This window comes from Neolamprologus brichardi, chromosome 7 (assembly GCF_056152115.1).
Source record: "Neolamprologus brichardi isolate AB-2024 chromosome 7, ASM5615211v1, whole genome shotgun sequence".
In the NCBI taxonomy this organism is placed as follows: domain Eukaryota; kingdom Metazoa; phylum Chordata; class Actinopteri; order Cichliformes; family Cichlidae; genus Neolamprologus; species Neolamprologus brichardi.
The window spans coordinates 5,513,916-5,541,186 of record NC_142110.1 but is presented as its reverse complement, the minus strand read 5'-3'; the positions used below and the strand labels follow the sequence as shown (position 1 = coordinate 5,541,186).

Genomic DNA, 27,271 nt, shown 5'->3' with positions numbered 1-27,271 from the left:
CCTGCAGGTCCACCACTGGCACTAGCACTGGCATCTTCAAAGTTGAGAACTAGCACATGACAGAAGTGAAAGAATCTGGAAACACTGCAGCGAATGTTAAGATGCCTGGGACATCATCATTCAGCGTGGCCAGATTGGCAGTGGGTTAGTAATGGTCTGGGGAGGCATATCTTTGGAGGGTCACACAGACCTCCATGTGCCAGCTAATGGTACCCTTACTGCTATTGGATTCCTGTCAGGAATATTTTTCACAAAGCTAGAACACAGATGCAGGATTAAGCCACAAGACTACTGTGAAATGTGCTCTGCTTTCAGCTACAATGGCAGAAAAATCACTGTAAACATATCTGGTATGAAATATCTAACCAGCCATTTTCTTATGCTTATTAAATTCAGGATTGCACGGGGGTCATGTTGCTATGAGGCAACAATGCTTAACGCTGATCCACTGTGTTGACCTGAATTGTTTATTTTATTTAATTTATCTGAATTTTATTAGGAAATCTCAGTGATATTGATGTGAAAAAAGTCAAATGCAGGATATAGATAATGATATTTAATATAAAAACACCCACAAAATACAAACAAACAAATACAGACTAGTGGCATATCAAATAAATATCATAAGATAAGATAACCGCATCCTTCTCCACATTCGTTACAGTGATTTTAAATTTAACAATAGTTATAAATATGCATAAGTTTTGATTTTTCTGCAAAATACTCTTAGTCCAAAGTGTATTAACACTGATGATTAATAAAATTATGATATAATTAGGAGTCACTGCCCAGGTGATATTTGCATTGCGTGTATAATGCAATGGCTAGCGCCCATTTGGTCATTGGCCCATTTATGTGAATGCTACTTTGAAGGACCAAAAGGATGCGCCGCCAACACCCAGATGCCAAACACCATTGGAGATCCCCAGAGGTCCCGTGACCAGGTATGAGCCTTGCATAAGAAGGATTTTCAGTGATATGGTGTGGCTGTTTGATGAATACTTCCTCTTAGTCAATGTCTGTCATCTTTTTTATTCTTCAGATATCCAAGTGATGCATTGAGATTGAAACAATCTGTTATTTACTTTCAGTAGAAATACTGCTGTGTATAAATAATAAAACAACTACTAAATGAATTTGTAGGTTATTACATGCACTCTGATAAGGTCTGTGTGAATGTATCAATCTATTATTAGTTGAATCGTGAATTTTAGAGCTTATAGAATTTAACCTATTTTAATGAACAATCCAGTGTCGTTATGCACAACAAGCAGCAACAATTGCATTCTGGCATTCAAGCTTGTGTTTTTAAAGCAACCGTCGCACCTCAGGCTCATCAGCATAATGGCTCCCTGCTACAGCGTCGTATCAGCTGTCAGATGAACCAGTTCCAAAGAAACAAACAAGTAAACAAGCAATGAACTCAGCAGCAGCAATTATTTATATTTCTTACAGAAAAAAAACAAAATGAAACTGGACATCTAGAGGCATTATTGGACACTCTGAAATAGTGCAACAAAATGCCTCATACACTGACGCAACTCTATAATAATAAAAGCCCTCCACACACACACACAGACACACACACACACACACACACACACACTCCATGACATCTTAACTGATGGAAACTCCCCCCCCAAGCACAGTGTGGATTGTCAGTGAGGTCCATTTCCTGCCAGATCTGAACCAGCTGAGCCACAGACTCATGTTCCACTCAGGGGGTCTTCAATCATCTTTACCCTTGGTGCAGGCACATTGTGTTGTAAGAAGAGACAACAAGTGTGGAGTCTGAAGCAAAGATAAGAAGATGCAGAGATGGGAGGAGGTCTCCCTCTGCTGATGCCTAATCATATATGTCCTGAGAATATACTCAAAATCTTCTTCTTCTATCAACTGCTCCCTTTAGGGGTCGCCAGAACAGTCATTTTTGCACATGAACAAACCATTGCAGGCTTTGTCTTTCTTTCCTTTCTGTCCAAACTGCTCAACCCGACTGTTTCTCTGATATACTAATTTCTCAATATGCTCACAACAATGACATTCTCAAAAATGAAACCAAATGCGTGACAAAGTAATTGAATCTTTTCAGTGCTTTTTTTTTTTTTTTTTACAAGATTTTGAAAGCTGCATAACAGTCCGGTATAACATGGGCATCTTTTAGTTTATAATTCAATAAGCTGAAACAAGGAGCACACATATCATACAGCTCACTAGCACCCTAGCATCACAGGAAGGTAGTATATCCAATGCGCTTGCGCATTGCCAATGTTCCCGGAAGTACATCCCTGCACGTGTAGGATTTGACAACCTTGAAAAACTATAAAGTAACTATCAGCGTATGTCTGTCAGTAAGAATTTCTAGGGATGCCAGTAACACGACTGCTGTGAGTATCAAGTGTTTTGTTTAAATAAGAAGCCTCAGTTTTACTCGTGGATACATTGCTAGTCATCTTTTCTGGCAGTTTAACCTAAGAAAACAAGCTATTGCTAGCATGTCTCCCAGCTGACCTGTATGCACTCTGTCCTGAATGCAGTCGGATTAGTCCACGTTGCTGTCAATAACTGTCAGTGTATTTTAGACTGCAAGTTATGTGCTCACTGTGAATTTCAGATAACTAAGCAACAAGAACTTAGCGGGCGCTAGCCTGCTATGCTAAAAACAAACGGCAGATAGCATGATGTTGGAGTTGTTGTGCAGTCACTTTGCAGGTTGGTGAAATTGCAGCAACTAATCTGCGGCAATATTAAATCATCGTAGGGGTAATGTGACTGTTTACGAGGTTTAACCCACGCTTATTAATACAGGGTGCTGTTATTAGTGCACCGTAGACATTGCATTGGGAAATGTGTAGCTTGTATTGCTGAGCTACGTAAATACACATGATCTTGCCTAATGGGGGTAAACAGAAACATCATAAACACATTTTTTATATTTGTTCAAGATCCAATAAAATGCTACACTGTTAATATTTGATAATTTAGGTTTGGAGACTTGGATTTGTCTGTTTTTTCAAGTTTCAGGGGGAAGTTATTATAAAGCGTGGCAGTGCAAAACAAACTCTGTGTGTGTGTGTATTTAATAATAGATTGTTTCAGTGTCTCATATTCCTTTGAGTATCCCCCATTTACCGGCTGCATTTGGTATGTAAAGGAGATCAAGACAGGTGATGTTGCTAGCCACAAGTTTGTGTCTGGAGGAAGACACATCTTTGACCTCACATCCTTAGGTATAGACCAGGAGTGCTAAACATAAAGCCCCGATCCTGCCTGCTGGATTAACTGTATTTTTATAAATTTTACAGCTTTTCCTGCTGATGACAACCTCCCCCGTAGCCATTCATACTATACTGAATCAATTTAAGCAATAAAACAGTTAAATGACAGAAAAGCTCCCATTTTTTTACTGTCTACTATAGAAATTTAAGTTAAAACAAGAAAATTTCACTTTAAGTTTTATAAATAGGGACAGTTTGGGCAGTGAGCTGCGAGAACTTTTCTGTAATCTTTCACATTTTTCATGTAGAAAAACTGCAATGTGCTGTTGAAAATGCACTTCTTTATTTTATATTAAGATATCTCAGGGATTAAATGTGTAGGGAAATCTATTTACACTGATAAAAAAACTGAGTTTTATTTGGCCAGCTTAAGATCAAAGCGGACCTTATGTGGCCCTCGATGTAAAATATATTTGACATCCCCGGTCAAGACCTCTGTAGTTCAATGCTCTTGATTTCAGACAGTTATTCTTGCCCATCGTTATTTCTATTTGTTTTTTCAATTTCTCTTAACTAAGTAAAAGGAAAGATGTGCTACCTGCTTATATGGCAGTGACTAAAATGTCCAAAGAAATTCCATTCTACGCATTTGTGTGAGATGAAAGTTTAAGGAACCGTTCCAGATATTTTTAGTAGAAAAGGGAACCCTCTTGGTGCTGGACCTCAGCTGCTTATCTTAAATCAAACAAAGATTAAAGACATAATTTTACTTGTTTATCTAGGTAGCAGTTATTGTGATTTTTTTTTTTAGACAATATTATAGGATTCATGGGAATTATATCAAGGATAATAAGAGCCAGCCTGTGCATATCTCCTCAGATATCCTCTCTACCAGCTGGGCAATCCCCAGCTGAGGATCTTCAGACCGAGCTGGTTTCTGACCCTGGTGAGGCCGGGAAAAGAGCAGCCTCAAGACACTGTCCAGTTTCGCATCCCAATGGAGTAAGTCTTTGATTATAAACGTTAATATGTATGAGTTCATTACCATACACCTTTAATTATCATACCATTCTCAGGTAAATTGATTTTGCTGCACATAATACTTGGAGAAAGTTTTACTATGCACAGATTAGTGCGTCTGTATTAGTTTAGACATGGTTATTTGTCCATAAAATATAAAAGTGGATGCCTATTATTCTTTGAGTAGGAAAACATAAAGGTGATTGCTGGAAAACTAAATTACAGTCTCTGGTGTGTTATATTCTTCTCTATTTTAAATGTGTTTGTGACCCAACATCAGTTCACTGAGACTGAAAATTGTCTTTTAGTTTACATTTAGGTATTCTAATGCTACTCTTTTCCCTGATGTAAACAACAAAGACCTCACAATGTCTCAGCTCACACACCCCTTTCCCCCAGCCCTTAAAAAAAATCAACAAAACTCAATATTTTATTTGTCATTCACTTACTGTATGCATACTTGATTCATTTCAGCTCTGTGTGAGACTCAGGGAAACACTGCTAATATGATGACTCGATGTGTAAAGCAGCCAGTAAATCCCACGCTTAACTTCCTGTTAATACTACTTTATTTAAATGCATAGTTACTTTTTCAAGCAAATTGTCTTTTGTAATCACCAGCACCTCTAATCACCTCTTTGTGAACTGTAAATGAAAAGTCTTGAAAAAGTCTTTTGGGAGAGATTTGAGTATTTCCTAACATATTAATTTAACAGATCTCACGATAGAGCTTGTTGTACATAATTATTATCAGATATAACGCCTCTGATCTAAAATACTTCAGTCAGTGGAATATTTCATTTATAGTTTTATTGCCACAGTGTTTTTTTCCTGTCTTTTTCCACGGTGCCATAAATAACATACTAGTCCATTTGTTTGGTCCTTTCAGGCTGCCATTGCCCATAAATGCAGATGCTTATCGTTTGAAGTCTGCGTATTGTTCCAGTTGTAAATATGTACATGTGTACACACATTAATCAAAAATCACAAATGCTTTACTTGTACATACTGGCCCTTTTATAAGCATTCACTCTATCTCTCTGTTTAAGTACAAGCTGTTCAGCCCTAGAGCAGATTTCCTTGGATTGAGGATCCTTTTTTCTTTTTTTTCTTTCTCCATATGCGATTGATAATGAACACAAAACAAATGAGTAAGAGTGGTCAAGTGACTAATCCAAGAAGAGAACAAAACAAAACTACACTAAACTTAAAAAAGATATAATGAACATAAAATAAACTTTAAAAAGACCTAATCATTTTTTGCCCTGTATATGCTGTAAATTTATTTTAGAGTTTAGACTGTAGTTTCAGTCGAACGTATGGTACGATGAACATATGTTTTGCATTTACTCTGCAGTAATTTATTTTTACTGCCACAGTAACGGTCTTGCAGGACCAGTAATATGTGCCTGATGTTTGATGTTGTGGCCACCAGGTGGTGCGACAGGCTCAAAAACAGAAAACTGAGGCCTCAGTCTTCCACAGCGTAGATAGTGTGTACCACCTCATGATTATCCTCTAACGAGCTTAGTTGCAACAATGACTTGTGACAGGCCGTCATTTCACTCTCACACGGAGAGTGACGCATGAGGCAAGGTCAAAAGTACTTTTATTTGGCTTTGAATCAGTTTGTACACATCGAGTCTTCACCATTAGTCTCTCAGAGAAGCTGCATCAACAGCGAGACAGAAAGGGAAGGCAAAACTAATCTTGTCTGTGTAGATACGATGTTCTTATTTTGTCAAGTTTCTGCTGTATCTATGTCACAAAACGTGACAGGAGGTCCAGTCAGCACTTAATAGTGACAAGCTGATTTTGACTACCGCTACAAGCCAAGGTCACGGAGGTTACCAACACTCCCGAGGCAATGAGAAGCCCAGAACCCACACTGGGGAGAAAAATTGAAGTTTGAGGCAGATCATCTATGTGTCTCTGGTGGGGTTTAGACCATAATCTGTTCATCCAGGTGCCTGGCCTCCCACTCTGATTCTTGCCTCTTCTCTGCCAAACTCCTAGGGTGCTTATGTAATTGTGTGTCTTTGTGTGTGTGTGTTTTTCTGTATATGCTTGTAAGTGTGAGTGTGTCCGTTTGTGCGACTGGTGTGTTTCTTTGTGTATATATGCACAAAACTGGGTAAGTGCAGGGTGCGTGTGTGTTTATAAGGGTGTGTAAGGTGTTCTGTTTTTTTCCTCGCAGTCTTTGATGCTTGCGAGAGGTGCACGGCTGATTGATATGCTGCTGGGGCCTCAGTGTGTGCTTGGAAACACTGTGATTTTTTTTTTTTCACTTTTCTTACCAACATCGTAGTAAATGGACCCACACAGAGAGACAATGACAAATGTCACTCCCACTCCCAGCTTATTGATAAGTCTGAGTCACTGTGGCAGTGAAAGCTGTTGTAGTTATGATTCTCAAGTGTAGGCGGTGTAAGCGTGGGTAAATTTTAGAGCCGAGCAGCTGTTAATGAGAACGGGTAACTGTTGGCGTTCTCAAGAGAATAACACAAGGTGGCCTTTATCTTGCTGACACCTGGGAGCTCGATATCCATAGTTGTTTGTCTTGCTCTCTTTTGCTTTTCTCTAGTTTTCGTACTTTTTGGCAGTATCGCTCACTTTCTGGCATGTCTTCCTCCATCCTTTCCCTCTGTCCCACCCTGGGCCTGCTGTTTATTGTGCTTTTCTTAAGCACTTTGCTATGTGTCCAAAATCAATCCTTCTTTGACACTTGTTTTTTGAGACACCTGGGCTGTGTTCTCTGGAAATTCTCTGTCTACCTGCCAGAGGGAGGTATTTGTTGGTCTTTTTGATTGTTCTCAAACCTTTTGTGCTATGTAAGTATTTCCCCTCTGTTCTATAACATCATCAAATTTCTAGGCTCACACCCACGCACACCTTCTTGTACCTCACCTGGCATGGCGAGAGGCCAGTACACTCTCTCTCACACACACGCACACATGCACACAAAGAAAAGAGCATGTCATTGAACTTTCAGTTGAGTCTGCTACTCAGTCACATTTCATGCTTTGCAGACTAATAACTATGAAACCAGACCATGCTGTGGTTTCTCACTCTAATCAGACTTGAGCAAACTGACCCCGTAGTACTGCACCTCACGATTTCTTTTGCCAATGGTTCAGTTCCTGGACCTAACAGTGTTGGAGTCACCAATATATCCGGTCACCTCTTCAACGTAATAAGCACACGTTTGAAACTGTGTCATTTTTTTTTCATGCTTGTAAACCCAAGTTAATGTCATATTAAGTCATTTAGCCTGTAGATTTGTGATGTAAGCTCTATTGACCTGTTTCTCGGTAAGAACTTTTGTGACTTTCAATGACCGGCTCTTTGATCTATTTTTGTTCTATTGTCAGGCTGCAGGGCAAATAAAAAAACTCTAATCCTTCACACGCTGCTTTTATGCTCTCAACTTCTCAACTGTCTCTTTTCTCCTCAAGTCTCGGGTTCCTTGGCAGCTTTCCCTCTAAACAAAGTCGGCTACTATGATCTTGATACTTAGTGTTTAGCACTTTATGTGTGTGTATTGTCTCTGAAGATGGGAGGGTTAAAGTAGAGACTGTACGTATCTCAACCGAAAATTGACAATGGGCAGGTCAACAATGTGGAGCGGCTTTCGTTTGCCTTTCATCTGTGCAGAAGATACTCTCCTGTTTCATTCTCACCGCTAAACCACTTTGACGCAGTGCGCTTTGATGTTCATGTGTGCATGTATGAGTATGTATGGGCTGTGTAGTGTACCTTCGATGTTTAAACTATTGTGTGTGTATATAAAGGCCTTATTAACTTAAGCGCTTCTAGTTTAATGTTTCCCTGACATTTACCATAAAAGTGTGCTGTTTGTCTTTATTAAGGCATTTTTCTTCAGTGTATAATCCATGTATTATTTCTTTTAAGACCCCGCCTCCACCCCCCCCCCCCCCCCAAAAAAAAAAAAAAAACCCAAAAAAACCCCAATAAACAAAAACCTGTTAGATTCACAGTTGATGCAAAAGCAATTCAAACAGCAAACAACCAATGCCTGAGATTTCTTTCCCTAACTCGTCAATAATTCTTTCCATCGGGTTCTGGTGCAGAACCAGTTCTCCTTGATTCTGATTCTCTGGACTGAACGTTTACTAGCTTTACTATGTAAAGCTAGGATATTATCAAGTCACGGTGGATGGAGTCTGTGGGCTGCGTCGGCTGGTCATTAGTGACTTTCTTTATGTAACCCCTCCCAGAACCGTTAACGTCAGTGGTTCGAATAATGTCTCTGTGGTAGCTTTGTTTTTACTACCACCAGTCTTTTTTTTTTTTGTTTGGTTTGTTCTTGTTGAATAAAAATAATGATGAAATACATGAACTGGTTCTACACTGGGTGCCACATCGGGGTCGAGAGGGTTATGTGTGATCATAAAAAGCCTAATGGCTCCTGATGAGATCTTAAAGGAAGGGCAATTTTTAAACTGTCATGTGCGTCTGTTACTTGTAAGCTGTAAACCAAAAAGACTATGAGCAGCCAAATATTTAATGCAGCTTTTTGTTCGTCAAACAAGGGGCCAATTAAATGTCTTTTAGTAGTTTCTGAACAAAGTAATCTTTCTATGGTTGTGACAGCAAAATCAAGCTTATACAAAGTGATGTTTATCTTTAAAAAAAAAAAAAAAGGAAATAAAGCACTATAATATACTTCCTACTCTAACCTTTGTAGGCCACAAGCCTAATTCAACCCTTCACACAGCGCTTTGCTCCTAGACATTTGGGTTTGGTCTCAATCACAGACCTCCAGATTAGCAGATGACCTACTCTTCCTCTTGAGCCAAGAGCAATGCCATATTCTTACAATGTAATGTTTTTAGAGTGGAATCAAAATCAGTTGGTACATTTTTGTGTTCATAATTCCCAACTACACTTTGTCTTACAGATGACGATCATTTGAGCCACAAATTTTTATTTTGGATTCATCGTTCTGTAAGACTTTCAGGCATTGATTTGTTTTTTTTTATTTAAAGATAATTTGGCATGCTTCAGACTTTTCTACCTGTTTTGATATCCTTTAGAATGGCTTCTTGACAGTCACCCTTCCATTTAGACTATGATGATAATGCATCTATTATTACTTAAATTAACAGGTTGCAGATCAAAGGAAAGGCCAGATGCATCACTCAGGTCCTGTGTCAGGTCTTTGCTGGATGTTTTTCCTATTTGACATGACTTTCAGACACTGTTCATCTGCTGTAGACAGAGTATAAGTTGCTAAGTTTGCTAAGTTGTCTGTATAGACCAGGGGTCTCGAACTCCAGGCCTCAAGGGCCGGTGTCCTGCAGGTTTTAGATATCACCTTGGGTCAACACACTTGAATCAAATGATTAGTTCATTACCAGGCCTCTGAAGAACTTCAAGACATGTTGAGGAGGTCATTTAGCCATTTAAATCAGCTGTGTTGGATCGAGGACACATCTAAAAACCGCAGGACACCGGCCCTCGAGGCCTGGAGTTCGAGACCCCTGGTGTAGACCCAACACTGGCCCATCCCTGACTAAGGTGCCTCTTTTGCGATTGAGTGATTCATATGTAAGTATTAAGTAGCTTAACAAACAACGAATATTCCTCTGAAAAAAATAAAGTACTGGTGTGAAAAAGCAGCCAATGTCCAGAAAAACACTTTGAAAGACTTCGGGAAAGCCTGGAAAACTATTGCTCAAGACTGTTTTAAAAAACTGCAAGATGCTCAGAAACAAAATGTAAAGAAATGGGGCTGGTTTAAGACTTTTGCACAGTACTATAGTGGAACTTAATACTTGACATATGAATCACCATGACCCTTCAATATAAAAGCAAATTGAAGGGACTCTTGTTGTGAATTGATGCTATATAAGTAGAATTGAATTGAATTCAACTTGGGTACCAGGTTGTCAGTTTATTACAGAAAATTGAGATTTTGTTGACACATTAAGGATAACAGTTCTAATGGGAGTTTTTTCAGTATTGTCATACACTGTCAAAGCCACCTCTTGCTCTTGCTCTTTTTCAAAAGTGTCCTTTCATCTACTTCTTTCATGCTTTCAGAGCACAGGTGTAAATTGACTACCTAAAACCAGTTGATGTGATACTGATAATCTTTTTGGCTCCATGCGAGTTAGCCCACATTTCAGAATAGGAACGATCCAGAAGCTTGTAGATTCTTTGCAAGTGAGCGATTACATCTGAAAGCAACTGCAAGTAGGTTAATCTGCAGATTGATGAATCTGCTTTATTGTCGCACATAAACAACCGTGTCACATTAAGAGAGAGCGAAAGCTTCAAAAGCTTTACCTCGTTTATGTCATCCTGCTTCCAGCCCTTCTTTCTTTAACACTGCATGATATTAGATCAAGGTCCCTTGTCTCCCTTTACACTCCCCCTTTAACAATGCAGAACAATATAACTTTTTAAACTGTTTTCTGACAATGAAGCTAGTGTTCCTGAATTAAACCTGCTTGGCAACAACGGACCATAATTGAACCTAATCCATCGTCTGCGTCATCTGATGCCCTTCTAGGTTTTGTGTTTGGAGTTCTTTCATCGTCTTGGCTGAGGAATCTTTGTAGCATGAGTGTTTGCGTATAAATATATACCAGTTGCTGAGGAACGATGCCGTTAGCCTTAGCAGTTGCTGGAGACAGGTTTTCATTCTTCCTGAGAGGCAGAAGTGCGAAAGGTTAGCTTGTGGAGTCAGATGGGTGTTTATACTGGGATGATGATCAGATGCTGCCTGCATCGCTGCTGGAGACGCCACGCCCTTTGTCTAAGTTTAGCCTTGTTTATGTGCACACTTAACTTGACATTTTCTCCTCAGCTTTCAGCCCAAGGCTTTCTTTCAGATTGGGTCCTGGTTTGTAGCTGAGATGGGAGTTATGTATTGACTTAGGTCACAGGAAAAACAGCTATCTCATGCAACCCCTGTCAAGTGTGTGTGTGTGAATATAGAGTACTGTGTAAAAATGCAAAGCAGTTAGATATACAACTAATGCCATAAAGTGATTTTATTTATCAGTTAACTCCACACAACATAATGAACAGAAAAAACACAACCTAATCAGTTTTTGTCTGCTTGTGGTTACAAATGAGTGCCAAAAACTTGGATAACAGTTTCTTTTGTTTGTTTTGGTAGTCACTAATGAAGTCACTAATGTCAAATAAACAAACTCATGTTGGAGCTTGATATGTCCCATTTCTGCCGATCAGTCCAGATAAACAGGTACCCTCATTACTTCAGTATGGCTGTTTCACAGCGAGCTTCGGTTTCAATTTTGGTTCTGTTCATTTGCTCTTTTCCACAATGGCCAGTTAAAGCATTTTGGGCTTTAAGAAGCAAACACAGAAAAAAATAATAACAGATAGGCCCAAACACATGGTGGGACAACCATTTGTTTACACTAATCACAGCAATTTGTGTTTTGAATGGTTACAGTTAGCGAAAGGTGATGCAACACACAAAGCAACTGAGGTCAAATAAAAAATGTGATTATTAAAAAAGAAAAGAAATGGTAGTGTATAAAAAGTAAACAGAAAAATATCCACCGTTTCATGATTTTACATGTTGTCTTTGCACTAGTTTTAATGAAATATTTAATTTGAATGATTTTCGAGTCATTGCAATTTTTTTAATTTTTAATATTTCCATTTTACATGTATCACAACTTTTTTGCAAAGAGTTTTAGTTCGGAAGACAGTTGTTGTCAAGTACATAACATAATACAAACATGAATCTCGGTTTGTAAATGTACACTAGACGCTCTTGTATCCAGCAGCAGAAACTTTAGCTCTACTCCCCCAAAAAGAGAAATTTATATAACCTGGTAATCTTTTTTTTTTTTTTTTTTCTATGATGGATGTCATTGCTGTGTTTGTGGTGGCTGGATAATTTGAGTTGTAAAAGCAGTTGGGATTTAGAAATATTCTCCTCATTAATCAGGATCAGTTCACTGTGCTAATGATCCAGAAGAGACCTCAGTGGCCTCTAAGCCACTTTCTTCTCTTCCAGTTCCGCGCAACTGCTTTCTAGGAAAACCCAACTGTGTAATCAGTCTTTCTTCCCTTCCTGATCTGACGTACCCCTGGTCACTTCGCTGTGCTTCACTGCCCTCTGGCACACACACTGTGAGACAGTAGTTATGGTGGAGGGGGGGGAGCGTAAATGGAGCAGAAGGTGGATTTGCATGCCACATCTCTTTCCTCTTGACAGTAGAGACAAATGCATCTAGAAGTGCTCTCAACAAGATCCTTTTTTGTCACAGTAAAGCAGAAGCCTCTTCACACTAATGCCCCTAGTGGACCAGGACCACGATTGAATGTTGAGAGGACGAAACTCACTGCCAAGTTGGTTCTCTCTTTTCATAGTTGGGCAACTCTCTGAAGTTGATGTTTAGTAGAAACCCTGTGATGGTCAAATCACTATATCAAGCCATATATTTTGATTAAATGGTGGATTTAAATGTGGAAATTCTTATTCAAGTATCAGAAAGAGCAAGGCCTCAATGCACAAATCTTAGAGGGTCAAAGAGAAGGTTTTAGTTCTGCACCAATGTCAGGTTTGCCAAACTTTAGTCTATTATAGGGGGAAAAGGCAATTGTTTGTATAGCATGGGAACATATATTACATCACTCTTAAGTACAAAGAGTCTTTGTATTCACAGATGGGGTTTTCTCATGCAAATGTTTGCCTCAGCTAATATTGTTACAACAACTCAAGGTATCGGGCCGTCACCTTGGAAAAACGGTGAATATTACATTATCCTGTTCTATTAAAGAAACGTATGAGGTGATAGAAGATGCCATATCCGAGGCACTCATGTCAGACCACAACGTCGCTATTAAGCACTTTGTCAGACGCATTTGGGAAGTGCTTTCTACCAGGCTAATCCAATTGGCTTGATTGATTAGCAGTTAAAAGCCTTTCTTTCCCTAGTCAGAGGAATCTGCTTCAAATGCTGCCCAGCAGGCTAGCTTTAGCTAGGCTGGCCTGCCGGATCAGTTGGTGCCAGGCCCACTTCCTGTGTAGGGTTTCACAGGACGCGATCAATACTTGCAGACAGCTAATTGGATGAACACTGACACTCACATTTCTCCTCTCCACTTTACGGTCCATAGAATAAAAGCTGAATATGGGTTTGTATGAGAGTGTCCTGTCCGTTACATTTGATAATATAACAACAAAGTTTATGGGAATGCAATGTGGAAATGAGCTGCATCATTTCTATGTAGGTGTCAGTTAAGTGAATGTGGCATTATATGATCAACAGTGATCCAGTATGTAAGCCTGCAAGGGCTGGACTTCAACCTCAAAGGTTTTTTTCTCGGCCTGTTGTGTCTCCAAACACACGTCCAGATTAATCCTTATCATATGCAACGCCTTATTCTTGGAAGCCTCCATAACCTCTGTTCTGTTTTCTGTTTTTCTGGGTTTATCTGGACAGAATGACCAAGTACGATGTAAAGAACTACTTGGAGAAGATCTATAATGTCCCTGTGGGAGTTGTCCGCACCAGGATACAGTTTGGTGAGTCTTCTCATTTCTTTGCACTCAAGCAGGCCTGTAACTTTTTCAGAATTTGGAGTGATTGTACTGTTTCACACTGTTTCGCAAAATATCATCATGTTATTGCCAGGGTTGGCCTTATCTCTTTGTTTTTGTTGTTTGGGATGAAAGTGTGTTCGCTCAGCTCTAAATGGGATACAAGCACCATCGTTTTTTTAGCGTTTCTACTCTTTCTTATTTTCATCTTCATTGTAATCTTCTGCTTTTCTTCTGATAAATGCGGCCATGACAGCTGATTAAAATGGAAAAAAGTTTTTGATTGGGATGTTCTTTACATTTGGTGTTTGAGCCTTTAAGTACTATAGTGCTAAAATGGGCTCCTTCTTTATATGTATATGTACTGATTTTTTTATATTCATGTTATATTTATTCACTTTATTTATTAAACCATTTAATTACGCTCATCATTTAATGTAATTATTTACCTTTATGAGCTATTTTCTTCAGTGTTATTGTATTTTTTTATTGAGCTGTTTTTCAAGTGCTTGGTGCTGTAACTCTTTCCCAGTCTTTTTGGATGAATAAAGTATTTATTTTGAGTTTATAATTGGCTTTCTTTTCCCTCATCACATGATGTTGTACGGGCAACACCAACACAGTTGATGCCAGTGGTGGAAAAACATACAAACATCATGACTTTGCATGGGTCTAAAGACTTAGTCAGTCCAAAACATTGGGAGAGGGTGGTGAAAACACTTGATTCCTGGTATGCAAGACCAAGCCACAAATATTTCATCCAAATTAAAATCCTAAAGTTGTAATGCAGCTGTTCTGAGTCAGTGGGGTAGATGCATGCACGCACACACACACACACGTATACGTGGTATAAATATTTTGATTTCAAACCGAATGCATGACTTAAGTACAACATAAAATATTTGCATATAAGTAATGGACTATGTGCAAACTAAATATGAAACTTTTTTTTTGTGATGTGTAACTCGGTACACAAATCTTGTTACACACTAAACACAGTTCACCCTTACAGTGAAGATATACCGAAATGGACTCTTCAAAAAAAATTAAAGTAACAGTTTTTAATCAGAGTATAACGTCAAGTCAGTTAAACGTCTGGGAAATTGATCTGATTAGTTAAGTACCCACAGGGAGTTGGTAATCAACCCCCAAAACAAGGAATGGTTTTACAGGTGGAGGTCACTGACATTTTTTTTTTTTTTACCTCTTGGTCTTTTCTGACAGTTGGACATAACCGTAGGTCCTTAACCTGTCAGCAGGACTGGCATTTGGTCCTTTTGTGCAAGGGGGACAGGGTGAGCAGTGTTAAAGCCCTACAAAATGACCTTCAGCAGGCCACTGTTGTGAATGTGTCTGACCAAGCAATCAGACTTCATGAGACTCAGACATCCTCTAGTGCAGCGGTCCCCAACCTTTTTTGCGCCACGGACCGGTTTATGCCCGACAATATTTTCACGGACCGGCCTTTAAGGTGTCGCGGATAAATACAACAGAATAAAACTAGTACCGGTACCGAAAAAAAGAAGATTTATTCATAACACACGTGAAAAGACCCAGGAAAACCGAGTTAACGATAAAAACGATAACAAAATAACGCTGAAAACCGATAAAAACCCTGAAAACTATACATTTCACACCTGAGCCTCAACTCTCGCGGCCCGGTACCAAACAACTCACGGACCGGTACCATGAGCCCATGTGACAGATGTGAAGGGTCTGCAGAAGCTATGGAGAATGCCTGCCACTAATGTTGTTCACCGTGACCGATTTGGTGGTGGAGAGGCATATCCATGGAGGCATGCACAGAACCCTACAGGGTAGCCAACAAGACTGCCAGTAGGTATCAGGATGAAATCCTTGGAACTATTGTCAGACTCTACACTGGTGCAGTGGGTCTTGGGTTCCTCTTGGTGCATGACAATGCCCGGTCCCATATAGGGAAAGTAGACAGGCACTGATGCTACCATGTTGCACTTTAGACTGTGTAACTGCTCAGTGATGCCCTGGGCCAGATCCCAGGACAGCACCCGTCGTCTCATTAGCAGCATGCTCCGATGTTGTCAGGCATGCATAAAAGCACTTGGGGCCACACAAACTCCTGTGAAGCATTTTGACTTGTTGCACTGAAATTTCGGCAAAATGGAGACGCCCACAGCATTTTATTTATTTTGATTTTTGTGGTGTCTTTGAATTCAACCCTCTCTAGGTTGATGATTTTCATTAAACTGTTCACTTGTCTTTTGTTCCTAACACATTACCCAGTCCATATCAGTGTAGATATCAACATGATTTTTCCCATTGAGTTCTTATGTTTTCAGTGTTGCTTGCAATGTACAAACAAGTCTTGTCTGTAACTTGCAGGATGTTTGATCAAAGCATTGATTGAAACTTGCAAAACTACTTCTGTGTACTTTCTGCCTGGTGCTATCTATCTGTACGGCCCCATATTTGGTTATCTGGTGTAGTGCTTAATGTTATACCAAATTACTGCCATATTAAAAATGTAATGCATTTACTTAATTAAATTATGTAAATGTAATTACATGATTTTTAATAGGGACAAGCATTTCAAAAACATATACTTTGATGTTCACTGGAAGTTATTCTTCAGAGATTACCCCCCACCCAAATTGCTCAAATAACTGAGCATATTCATAGCAGACTTGTGACATGCTGGTACTTGTGACATGATGTTACTAGCTCATTACGTCCTACAGGGTAGGCAAAAAATATTTCTATAAAGTATTTAAACATTTCTACATTTCTTTAAATAATTTATCAAACGTCCATTAATTTAACTTGGCAGTTATTCATTTTTGTTTAATTTATTTTTTAATTTAATTCACAATAAAAGCCTCAAGAGTATACAAAACTTTTCAAAGGAGCTAAAAACCATAATACAAATCTTTTAAAACCGTTTCTGACTTGTGCTGGTTTTACTGGAAATTATTTGTAAACATGAGGTTATATTGTTACTGTTCTTTTCCCCCATGATAATTCTAATTCTCTATTGTGAGAATTGTTTTAATTGTTTTTTATATAGCACTGAGGTTCACAGAAGCAGGGTTTTAGGAAACATAAAGTCTAATTGGTTCATTTTTGGAGACTGTCAGCAGTGGTTAGCGGTGATTAGCAATTTAAGCTTACAATGTAGACGGCCTTCCACTGGCATGCAGCAGCGGGAGTGTTTTCCAGCGGCTAGTTGCGGTGGTGGTTAGCGTGCCTGGCTCTCCTTTCTCCTTAACACACACAGCTGCTTATCTGACGATCTGCTGCTGCAGCACTCCAGCTGTCCCAGGACACCCCATGCTCCCTCCACATAAACACATGCTATTCACTTATAAACTTGCTGCTTCGTCCCCTCCTCATCCCAACCCCAACCCTGAGTCCTGCGCCCCTGTCAGGGATCATTTCAGAGCCAAAACCAGTTTTATCATTGATTTAGTAATCCTATTGGCTTTTTATGGGTGAGTTAATGGCTTAAGTGAAGGTTACAAATGATCTTCTTATGGCCTCTGACAGTGGACTCATCTCTGTGCTTGTCCTTCTTGACCTTAGTGCAGCATTCGATACTGTTGACCATAATATTCTATTAGAGCGATTAGAACATGCTGTAGGTATTACAGGTATTGCACTGCAGTGGTTTGTATCATATCTATCTAATAGACTCCAATTTGTGCATGTAAATGGAGAGTCCTCTTCACACACTGAGGTTAATTATGGAGTTCCACAGGGTTCAGTGCTAGGACCAATTCTGTTTACATTATACATGCTTCCCCTAGGCAGCATCATTAGAAGACATAGCATACATTTTCACTGCTATGCAGATGACACCCAGCTCTATCTGTCCATGAAGCCAGATAACACACACCAATTAGTTAAACTGCAGGAATGTCTTAAAGACATAAAGACTTGGATGGCCACTAACTTTCTGCTTCTCAACTCAGATAAAACTGAGGTCATTGTACTCGGCGCTGAAAAGCTTAGAAATTTGGTATCTAACCAGATTCTTACTCTGGATGGCATTACCTTGGCCTCCAGTAACACTGTGAGGAACCTTGGAGTCATTTTTGACCAGGATATGTCCTTCAACGCACATATTAAACAAATATGTAAGACTGCGTTCTTCCATTTGCGCAACATCTCTAAAATTAGAAATATCCTGTCTCAGAGTGACGCTGAAAAACTAGTTCATGCATTTATTACTTCCAGGCTGGACTACTGCAATTCATTATTATCAGGATGTCCAAAAAACTCACTGAAAAGCCTTCAGTTAATCCAAAATGCTGCAGCAAGAGTACTGACAGGGACTAGAAAGAGAGAGCATATTTCTCCTGTTTTGGCTTCCCTTCATTGGCTTCCTGTTAAATCCAGAATTGAATTCAAAATCCTGCTCCTCACATACAAGGTCTTAAATAATCAGGCCCCATCTTATCTTAATGACCTTGTAGTACCATATCACCCTATTAGAGCACTTCGCTCTCGCTCTGCAGGCCTACTTGTTGTTCCTAGAGTATTTAAAAGTAGAATGGGAGGGAGAGCCTTCAGTTTTCAGGCCCCTCTTCTGTGGAACCAGCTTCCAGTTTGGATTCGGGAGACAGACACTATCTCTACTTTTAAGATTAGGCTTAAAACTTTCCTTTTTGCTAAAGCATATAGTTAGGGCTGGACCAGGTGACCCTGAATCCTCCCTTAGTTATGCTGCAATAGATGTAGGCTGCCGGGGGATTCCCATGATGCATTGAGTTTTTCCTTTCCAGTCACCTTTCTCACTCACTATGTATTAACAGACCTCTCTGTATTGAATCGTATCTGTTATTAATCTCTGTCTCTCTTCCACAGCATGTCTTTATCCTGTCTTCCTTCTCTCACCCCAACCGGTCGCAGCAGATGGCCGCCCCTCCCTGAGCCTGGTTCTGCCGGAGGTTTCTTCCTGTTAAAAGGGAGTTTTTCCTTCCCACTGTCGCCAAAGTGCTTGCTCATAGGGGGTCATATGATTGTTGGGCTTTTCTCTGTATCTATGAAGCGCCTTGAGGCGACATTTGTTGTGATTTGGCGCTATATAAATAAAATTGAATTGAATTGAATTAAGTTTTTAGGGGCTCAGTATAATTGTAGGAATCCGCAAGTTCATGATAGAACAGAGGAAAAGGAGAATTGAATTGCTTGAAGATGGAGAGATGCTAAGACCCTTCTTTGCTAGCTCTGAAGGTCCAAGAGGAGAACACCCCTCTATTTCTGGCAGAGAGAGGTGCCAAGCTTAGACTAGCCTGCAGTCTGAGGAACCAATTAGAACTGTTTATTAGAGTTGTGTCATTAGAAGCTAAGAGAAAAGCTCCTTGGTTGAGAAGAAGGAAAGAAGGGAGATTTTGGGGGATAGAGTCGGTCAGAGAAGGCCCCGGTTATCCTTAGGTACGTCAGAGAAGGTATCCCTGTCTGCGTCAGGGGTTCCACTCCATTTGCAGTGTAAAGACGGGAGCAAGCTGAAGAGAGTAAGGGGCGCAAAACAACCCTTTCTTCCCTCCATATGCGGCAGGGGTATTTTGGAAGGAGTTGCCATGGTTACTCCTCTGGTCTGGGATTTGTAACGTGATAGCTGGCTGCCAAACCGCAATCTCAAAGAGGGAGGAATTGTGCTTGCGTTTGCGAGTGTTGTATGAAAGGTCTGTCTGTGTGTCTGTATACGTTGGGAAAGGAAACCAAGGGAAATATACTTTCTTTTATATCTTTTCGAGGTATTATGCACTTGTTTGTGGGTTTTCAAAGACGTTTCGATGTTTTATGACAGGACTGGTCAGGGTCGTACCTTGCTATTTCAAAGGTTGTAGCATTTCCCTGTGGATTTCCTCAGCAACCTAATGGCAAACATACACACACACACTTTTTTTTTTACCTTCATCTCCCACCCACTTAGGGGCCTCCACTTAGCCAGCGTGGTGGAGGTGGTGGTGGGGTGTGTTTTACAACCCTGCTCAGGGAAAGCCCTGAGCAGTGGGCTGCCCGGCTAGTGATTACTAGCTACACGTACCACACACACATAGGCATGGACACACACTCACGAATGACTCACTGCAGGGGAATGTTTCCCTTGTTTTTGAATGTCATAAACTGTTCCCATGGAAATGGCAGTTACTCAGAGGGCCTGTTGACTTGACCACTGGGGTCTTATTGAGATTAGAGTTCTATGGGAGAGATGGACCGTTTGATGCTCTGGTTAGTATCCATCATCATTGTAGTTTTTGTTGTAATGTAAAGATGTGTATACCTGTATCTAGGGCCTCAAAAAATCCCTTTGATTTATTTGAAGTTAAGTCCCTAGCCTGCCTCCACACACATGTGGTATCCCTACACATGCACGCACTCAGCAGTTCCCCGGTTCCCTGACTTTCAAACCCAGAGAGGTCTGAAAGGAATGAGGATGATGTCATCATCACCTGCAGTTGTGAAAGAGGTTAACCAGCACTACATGGTAAACAAGATTGGTTTGTCCTTTTCCACACATTTTCAATTATAACTTTGGCTTTTAGCCACTATGAAAAGAAGATAACTCTTTGTTTGTTTTTTGCAATAGTTCACTTTCACCTCGTTTTCAAAGTTCAGACCAACCACTTTAGTTTATCTGAAGCCAAGATTCCAGAAAGGGAACCTTTGGATAGAATCAGAATACTTTATTGATCCCTGGGGGAAATTATTTAATTAATTTAAATAATTTAAATAATTAATTATAGCAAAGATCCATCCAGAGAAACTGAAAGAACTAGGGATGCAACGATACCAATTTTTTCAAACCAATACGATACCGATACTTGGATCTGAGTACTTGCCGATACAGAGTACAAAAACCGATACTTCTACCACACACACACACACACAAATGCAATGAATTGGAAGACAGATTTTATTTTATTCTCTGCCGATAAAAAATAAAATCTTAATAAAAATGACCACAAAAAAATTTCAAGTGAAAAATAAGCATTTCTCTTAAATTATTGCGGAGTCTCCACATTGTAATTTAACAAAATATCACTGAACTATTGGCACTGTCCCGAGCTTCCAGAATAATAAATAAACACTTCTGTTTATTTATTATATTTCATATCGCAGCTCGAGTATGCTGAGAAGACGGTGCAATCCTACCTTTTCCACGACCGGCATTGGCTGGTCATCCAGAGCGATAAAATGAATCAGAGCCTCTGTTATTTTAACTGCCCGTGGATTTTCTTTTGACATTTTTCTTCGCTTTTCCGAAACCTGAGTTAAAGTTGGCTGTTCCGGTCCACACTGCTGACATTTTGTTTAGCCTAGCTACAGCAGCCTCCAGTTTCTCTTTTTTATCTGGAGCCGCCAGTCTTACTCGCCTAACCCTGTGCCTGTTTAGCGCGGGATGTCCCCCTAGTGGCCAATCTAAAGAACTACAACAGAAATGACAAGCCACCCTCTGATTAATGAAATAAGTTAGTATCGGTTCATGGTATTGGTTAACTTTTATGAGTACGAGTACACACACATTTTACAGTATCGGCCCCGATACCCGATACCAGTATCGGTATCGGTGCATCCCTAGAAAGAACACATAAAATTCTTTTGTTCTTTCAATGGCTTCTGTGCAGGACTTGAAATTGTGTAATGCTGAAGTTAAGGATCAGCAGTGGTAATGCACTGGAAGTCTGCTGGCAGTCCATGGACAGCTCATCTACCTGTAGAGAGTGTCTGTTGTCGATAGGGACAGCGTACAAAGTATGTGGTAAAACTAGTCTGTGGGAAACTCTTGCTTGTACTGTTGTTGGTCAGTCAGCCAGCTGCTGAAAATATACAAAAACCTTATTTTTTTCCCCCCCATCTCCTTTTTGTGGTGAACTTCACTGTCACTGCTTTCCCCATTCTGGCTCACTTGTCAACCAATTAGCGTTCAGCTGACACATGTTGTCATCCTCATCCAGCAACATGCAATTGGGATTTTTGAGGACTGCATGGGGAGTACGTTTGCTTTGATTAAAACCCCTCTCCACACCACTCCCTAGGGAAATGCATACGCAAATGGACATATTTGTGGTAGCACAAATTAAGCTCAAGTCCACTGCTTCCTGGGCTTTTGTCACCCTGTGCTCGTCCCTTGTTGTTTGATGTAGCTAGGGCTTCTTGCTTTAAAAAAAAAAAACAAAAAAAGAAAAACACTCACTAGACTCTCTAGTGTTGTTCAGAAAGGAATGGAGCACACTGTTGTAATTTCTGGGCAGATAATTAGTGCTTTACACGTTTTGTTGACTGACTCGTAGTACAGCTAAAAATGTTGCAACACTGCCCACAGAGAATAATACTGGTACCATACTAGAGACTATAAGTCTGTAACTGATAAGCCATAATGATATTCATTTCTTTTAACATTATACTGTTATTTTTGCTTAGTCATGCTCTCACTATATTCATAAATATCATCACTTTGTCCCTCTGTTGTCTTTCTAGTTTACCTTCAAAAGTAATACTTGCTGCTCTTTCTCTTTTTCAGGGTCCAACAAGAAAAGAAATCATCTAAACCAGAAGGTTAAGCAACCAGATTATAAAGTAGCCTACGTTCAGCTGGTGAGAAAACATCAACACACACACTTATCCTTCTACTCCTATCTCTTCTGGTTAGTGTGTAGTGTAGATATAGCTCACAGACTCCTACCCAGCACACAGTGCAAGGCAGAGACCTCACCACAATAACGCTCTCTTTTTTTTCTTGCATGGCCAGCTGTGTGTGTGTGTGTGTGTGTGTGTGTGTGTGTTTCTTACTGTGGGGGCATTTTGGGGGCATTGAACTGTGATCTTTTTTTCTTGTGGGCTTTTTTTTAAGGGAAGAACTGGGATTGGTTGAGATGGGTATGTTGCATTGCCCTGCAGTTGGCTTTGAAGGCTACATCCTTAATTCGCTCTTCCTTATACACATGCTTGAGAAGTACAGTTTCTTTACCTACCTTATCTTTTTCCTGTGCACCTCACCAGGGCTTTGCCATATCATACTGTACGTGGTAATCCTGGAATAAATGTTTACATGATTGAAATAAGTGTAATTTAAATTATAAAGCTACACCATGTATTCACGTGAAGAGCGCGCAAAACAGAGCAAGGCCAGATATGTCTGAGAGCGAGAGCAGCATGTCATTTTTTTGAAGAAAATTTACTACCTGAAAGGAGAGATACTTCAGGAGCATGGAAGCCATTTGGCCGCAAGAGGTCAAGCCTCTATCAAAGCAAGGGGCTTTGCAAAATACGCAAGAAAACTGTAGAAATAACAAACTTATAATAATTTTTGAGGCAGAAGCACACCATTGAGTAGACGAAGCTATGATGGCATGTGAGGGGGAGATACTAGCAGCTGGTGAAGTAAGCAAATGAGTCAACCGAGCATCAGGGGAACACTCGCTGATTGTGCTCCATATGACGGGAAGAGCAGACGGTGGATGAAAATTACTGATGCAGTTGGTGCATCAGGTGGACAAGGAGGGATTTAAGCAGCTGGGCAAAAAGCTTGACCCAAGTGGCAACATTTTAGTTAGGAAATAATTTTTAATTTCAGTTTTATTATGTGACAATGTTGTGCAGCCTCTTGAAGAGCTACAAGATGAAGTTAATTTAGTTATTGTTAGACTGAAATGTTATCATGTTATACGTTTATTTGCAATGTCCAATGAAAAAAAACGATCTATGCTACTTTTGTGCTTGCTTTTGATTTGTGCTTTGTCATGTTTTCAATGATGGTAGCTCATTCCAAAAGGATGGATTGCAAGCTGTTATCGCAGATTAAATTTACGGTATTATCGCAAACATCCTTGAACAGCTACATCAGCTACAGCTCCCACCCGTACGGCTCACGCTCGGGCAGCCTTTTTGAAAAATGGGTTGGGGTAAAAGTTAAGCGCAAGATAGTCTCTTTGGTTTCATATGAGACTTTTTACAACAAATATTGAGATATGGTTGGATGGAGCAGTCATGTTCACTTAGGAAGCTGTTGCCTCCAGACCTTTACGTGAGTATTCTTGATCATTTCACTAAAGCTTAAAGTCTGTTAGTATTTGTACATCCCTCACCCACCACTTGCAAAATAAAACATCACTAAAGTCACCTTATTAATGGCCCTTTGATCTGTATGAAAAGCAAGTTTTGTGCAATGTTTGTTTTGTGACTGCTGTTTTGATCTTGCCCAGGTAAATCAACACTGGGGTAGACACTTGTATATGCTTCACCGCCCACCCGACCGGGTGCCATCTATCTTGAAATGGATGAATAATGAAAACTGTCTAAACATGACAAAAGAGGATGAAAAAGAGGATACATAATTGAAGCAGCCATGAATCTTTTAAAGGGGAGACTTCCTCTTGTCTAACACTAAGGCAGTGGCTTGTGATTTTGTGTGTGGCAGGAATTCCCAGCACAGTTAGTAGTGACGCTTCTGTCTCACCAGACATGCACCCCCATTGTAGGTAGGAGGATGCAGAACACTGCGCACACTTGGGTACACACACCTGTGACATGTGCATCATTCATGCATAATGAGCCCTAGAGGATGGATGTTTTTCTTTGAGTGTCATTTGCTCCCTAGTCACATTCATGTTGCAGGTTTGTCAAGTCGTGCACACTTAACTGCATGCAGAAATGAAGATTTGCTGTCTCTTTGCTGCTAAATGGCTAGATATAAAAACCAAAACCCTGTCTAATTTCTCTGGCTGATTTTTGTGAAAAACATGCTCTCTCCTCACCCTTTCCTATAGTACTTAACTTTCTTAAGTACACGCGTACGCACACGCTCACACACTCTCAAACACAAAAGCCCAGAAAACTCTTGTTTCTTTTGCAGCAGTTGGTAGAAAACAAGATTGTGCCTAATTGACTCCACATGTGGAAGAGTTTTCTGTGGGTAGATGCTCACACTGTGGTACCCCCGTTCTACTACCCTCATCCTTGGCTCCCCCCTCCTCCCCCTGCACCCTCCATCAGCTAATATTGCAGCAGTAATACGTTTGCCCCTCTCTCATTCCTTACTCTAGGTTTGTGGTTGAGGGGAGGCCTCCCGTTTTGCAGGGTTCCGTGACGGCCATTTTCCTTAGGCTTAGGGGGCACCCCAGTACTGGGGGGTGGGCTGTGTCTGCATGTGTGAAATGTGCATTGTGTGTGGGAAAGTGTGTACAAGTGTAAGGGGCTTTAAGGGTGAGCTAGGAAGGTGACCAAGGCCATGATGGAGCCGTGCCAGAGCAGGGAGGTCCTGAGACGGGGCAGAGCAATCAGGGGGAGGGGAAAGAGGCTGTATGTGTGTGAAACTGGGTGGTGGGTGCTGGTGGTGAGGTGACAAAAACAGCGGTACAAATCTTCAGTAAATCAGATTGCTTTTAAGCCTGACTGGCTTTCAGTGGGACTAATGTGTTTAAAATCAGACTGCTTTTATGCACCACTTAGCCCAGTTGAAGGCTAACTCAAGCTGATGTGCTGAGGGTAGGGCTGGGCGATATGGCCTAAAATCCATATCACGGTATAATTTGAAGCATGTGCGGTAACGATATATATCGCGATATATTCTTTTCTTCTGTATAACATATACAGAACACTATAAGGCACACTAAAAATCCTTTAATGTTCTCAAAAATCGACAGTGTGCCTTATGTATGAATTCTGGTTGTGCTTACTGACCTCGAACCGATTTTATGTAGTACACGGCGCGCAGAAATCTGTCAAAAAATGTTTTAGTACGACTTTGGTAAGCTATGCAAGCACACCGCTTGATGGATTGCCGGAGCATTACGGCTGCCGCAGTCAGGAGCCTCGCGGAGTAAACTGGGTCCAAAACTCTGTCCGCTTCAGGTCCCAAAGTCAAACAAACACTGCGGCATCACTGAGAGTTAAAAACTGTCTAAATTCTTTCATCTTTAATAAAATGATCAGTGTTGCTGCTTTACCAGGTGTAACAATTAAGTTTAACATCCAGGCATCCATGAAAACAGAATTTATTAAATTCAACGGAGTTAGAAGTTAGCAGGAAGTTAGCTCGCTAGTTTTCACCTAAACATGATATAGCATGTTCTGACTGAGAGATTTCTGAAAAAAAATTAAAACGTACAGCTCTGCTGTCACTTCCAACATAAATGAAGACAGAAAAACTAAACAGCAGTGACGTTTGCAGGGTTACTGAAGTTGGACTTGCTCGTATATAATGATGTCCTACGTTATTGCTAGCAAAACAGCTACGTTAGCATAACATTAGCGCAGTGAAGTTGAAGGATGAACGCTAACTTTTTTCCACTCGATAAAAGTTAACGTGAGGTTTCTGGTGGTTAGGGACAAATGCAATTGCATGGCGTTAACATGAAACTTGTTCTTTTAAATTTTGTGTTTCACTTGTCTATTTAGAAAATTCACTGTAACCGTTTTAACAGTTCATCTGTGCTGTTATTTTCCAGCCTAGATTGTATTCTGTAAAATGTTTCTTAGAGATTTATTTAGACATTTAGTTTCGGGGTGTTTAGTGATTTAGTGATGAATGCTGTCATTTTTTTGATTTGCATTTGCCTTCCTAACTCCTATTCATTTTTCCACTGGATTGTAAATCACTTTGTGAAGTTTCTTAAAATAAGTCATCTGTAGCTAAAGCACTGGTCATGATTTGGATATTACAGTGATAGTTTACAGGTACCTGTTAAGAATTACTGGTACAGATGCTATAAATGATGTGTTAACAGTTGTCTGTAATAGTGTCAATGTCAATTTATGGATAATTATGGGGGTGGAAATGAAAACATGCAGATTGATTGATTGAGATTTATAAAAAAACAGATGTAGATTTTATTGAGTGTTTTCAATAACAACACCGTATTTCAAACATATTTTTTGTCTCTGAGTCAGATTACAATCCTCAAAGTTGGTGTTTAGTTAACATTATAGTGACATTTATACTGTTTTGGTGAATAACTCTTTAAGTCACTTACTTGTCATACAAGATGCATCTTGCCAGCTTTTTAGGAAATGTTATTCTCTCTTCAGTTTGTACTGAGTGGTTGTAAATTTAGTTGTTTTCACACATAATCTTCAGATGGTTTCGGGGAAATAACACTTGACCTTTCTTACAAGTGATATACAGCAGGAAGTACTCTGCTACGTGGCTGCACAGTAGAGCCTGGAAAAAAATGCAACTGAGGCTAAATGTTGAAATTGCTGTTGAAATTCTTGAGAGAACTGTTTCAGTTCTTTAGCTTTTCTCTGCATTGCTTCACTCTTCCTGGATGCCAAAGGCAGAGGTTAACAAGAAATGCAAGTACAAATTATTATATTTCACTTACATGAGTCGTGTCGGCTGTGCCCAATAACTTGTCCTCTTGTCTTAATTAAGGGAAAAAAGATGCTTGTCCCTGACAGGCAGAGTAGTCTGAAAGTGAAACCCTGATCTTCAGCCAAACTTTTATGATAAGGTACTTCTACCTGGCGTGTAAAAAGAAAAAAAAAGTTTTTGTGG

At 40.0% G+C, this 27,271-nt stretch overlaps 1 protein-coding gene across 1 annotated transcript in view; it reads left to right on the top strand.

The window, feature by feature from the left end:
- Window positions 1–2,245: 2,245 nt before the first annotated feature.
- mrpl23 (mitochondrial ribosomal protein L23) overlaps window positions 2,246–27,271 on the top strand; it is a 46,538-nt gene continuing 21,512 nt past the window's right edge. The window contains exons 1-4 of the mRNA XM_006789581.2: window positions 2,246–2,387; window positions 4,098–4,220; window positions 13,694–13,776; window positions 22,298–22,371. Coding sequence (XP_006789644.1) covers window positions 2,368–2,387; window positions 4,098–4,220; window positions 13,694–13,776; window positions 22,298–22,371 — 300 coding nt within the window. The 5' untranslated portion in view covers window positions 2,246–2,367. The remainder of the gene's footprint in view (window positions 2,388–4,097; window positions 4,221–13,693; window positions 13,777–22,297; window positions 22,372–27,271) is intronic.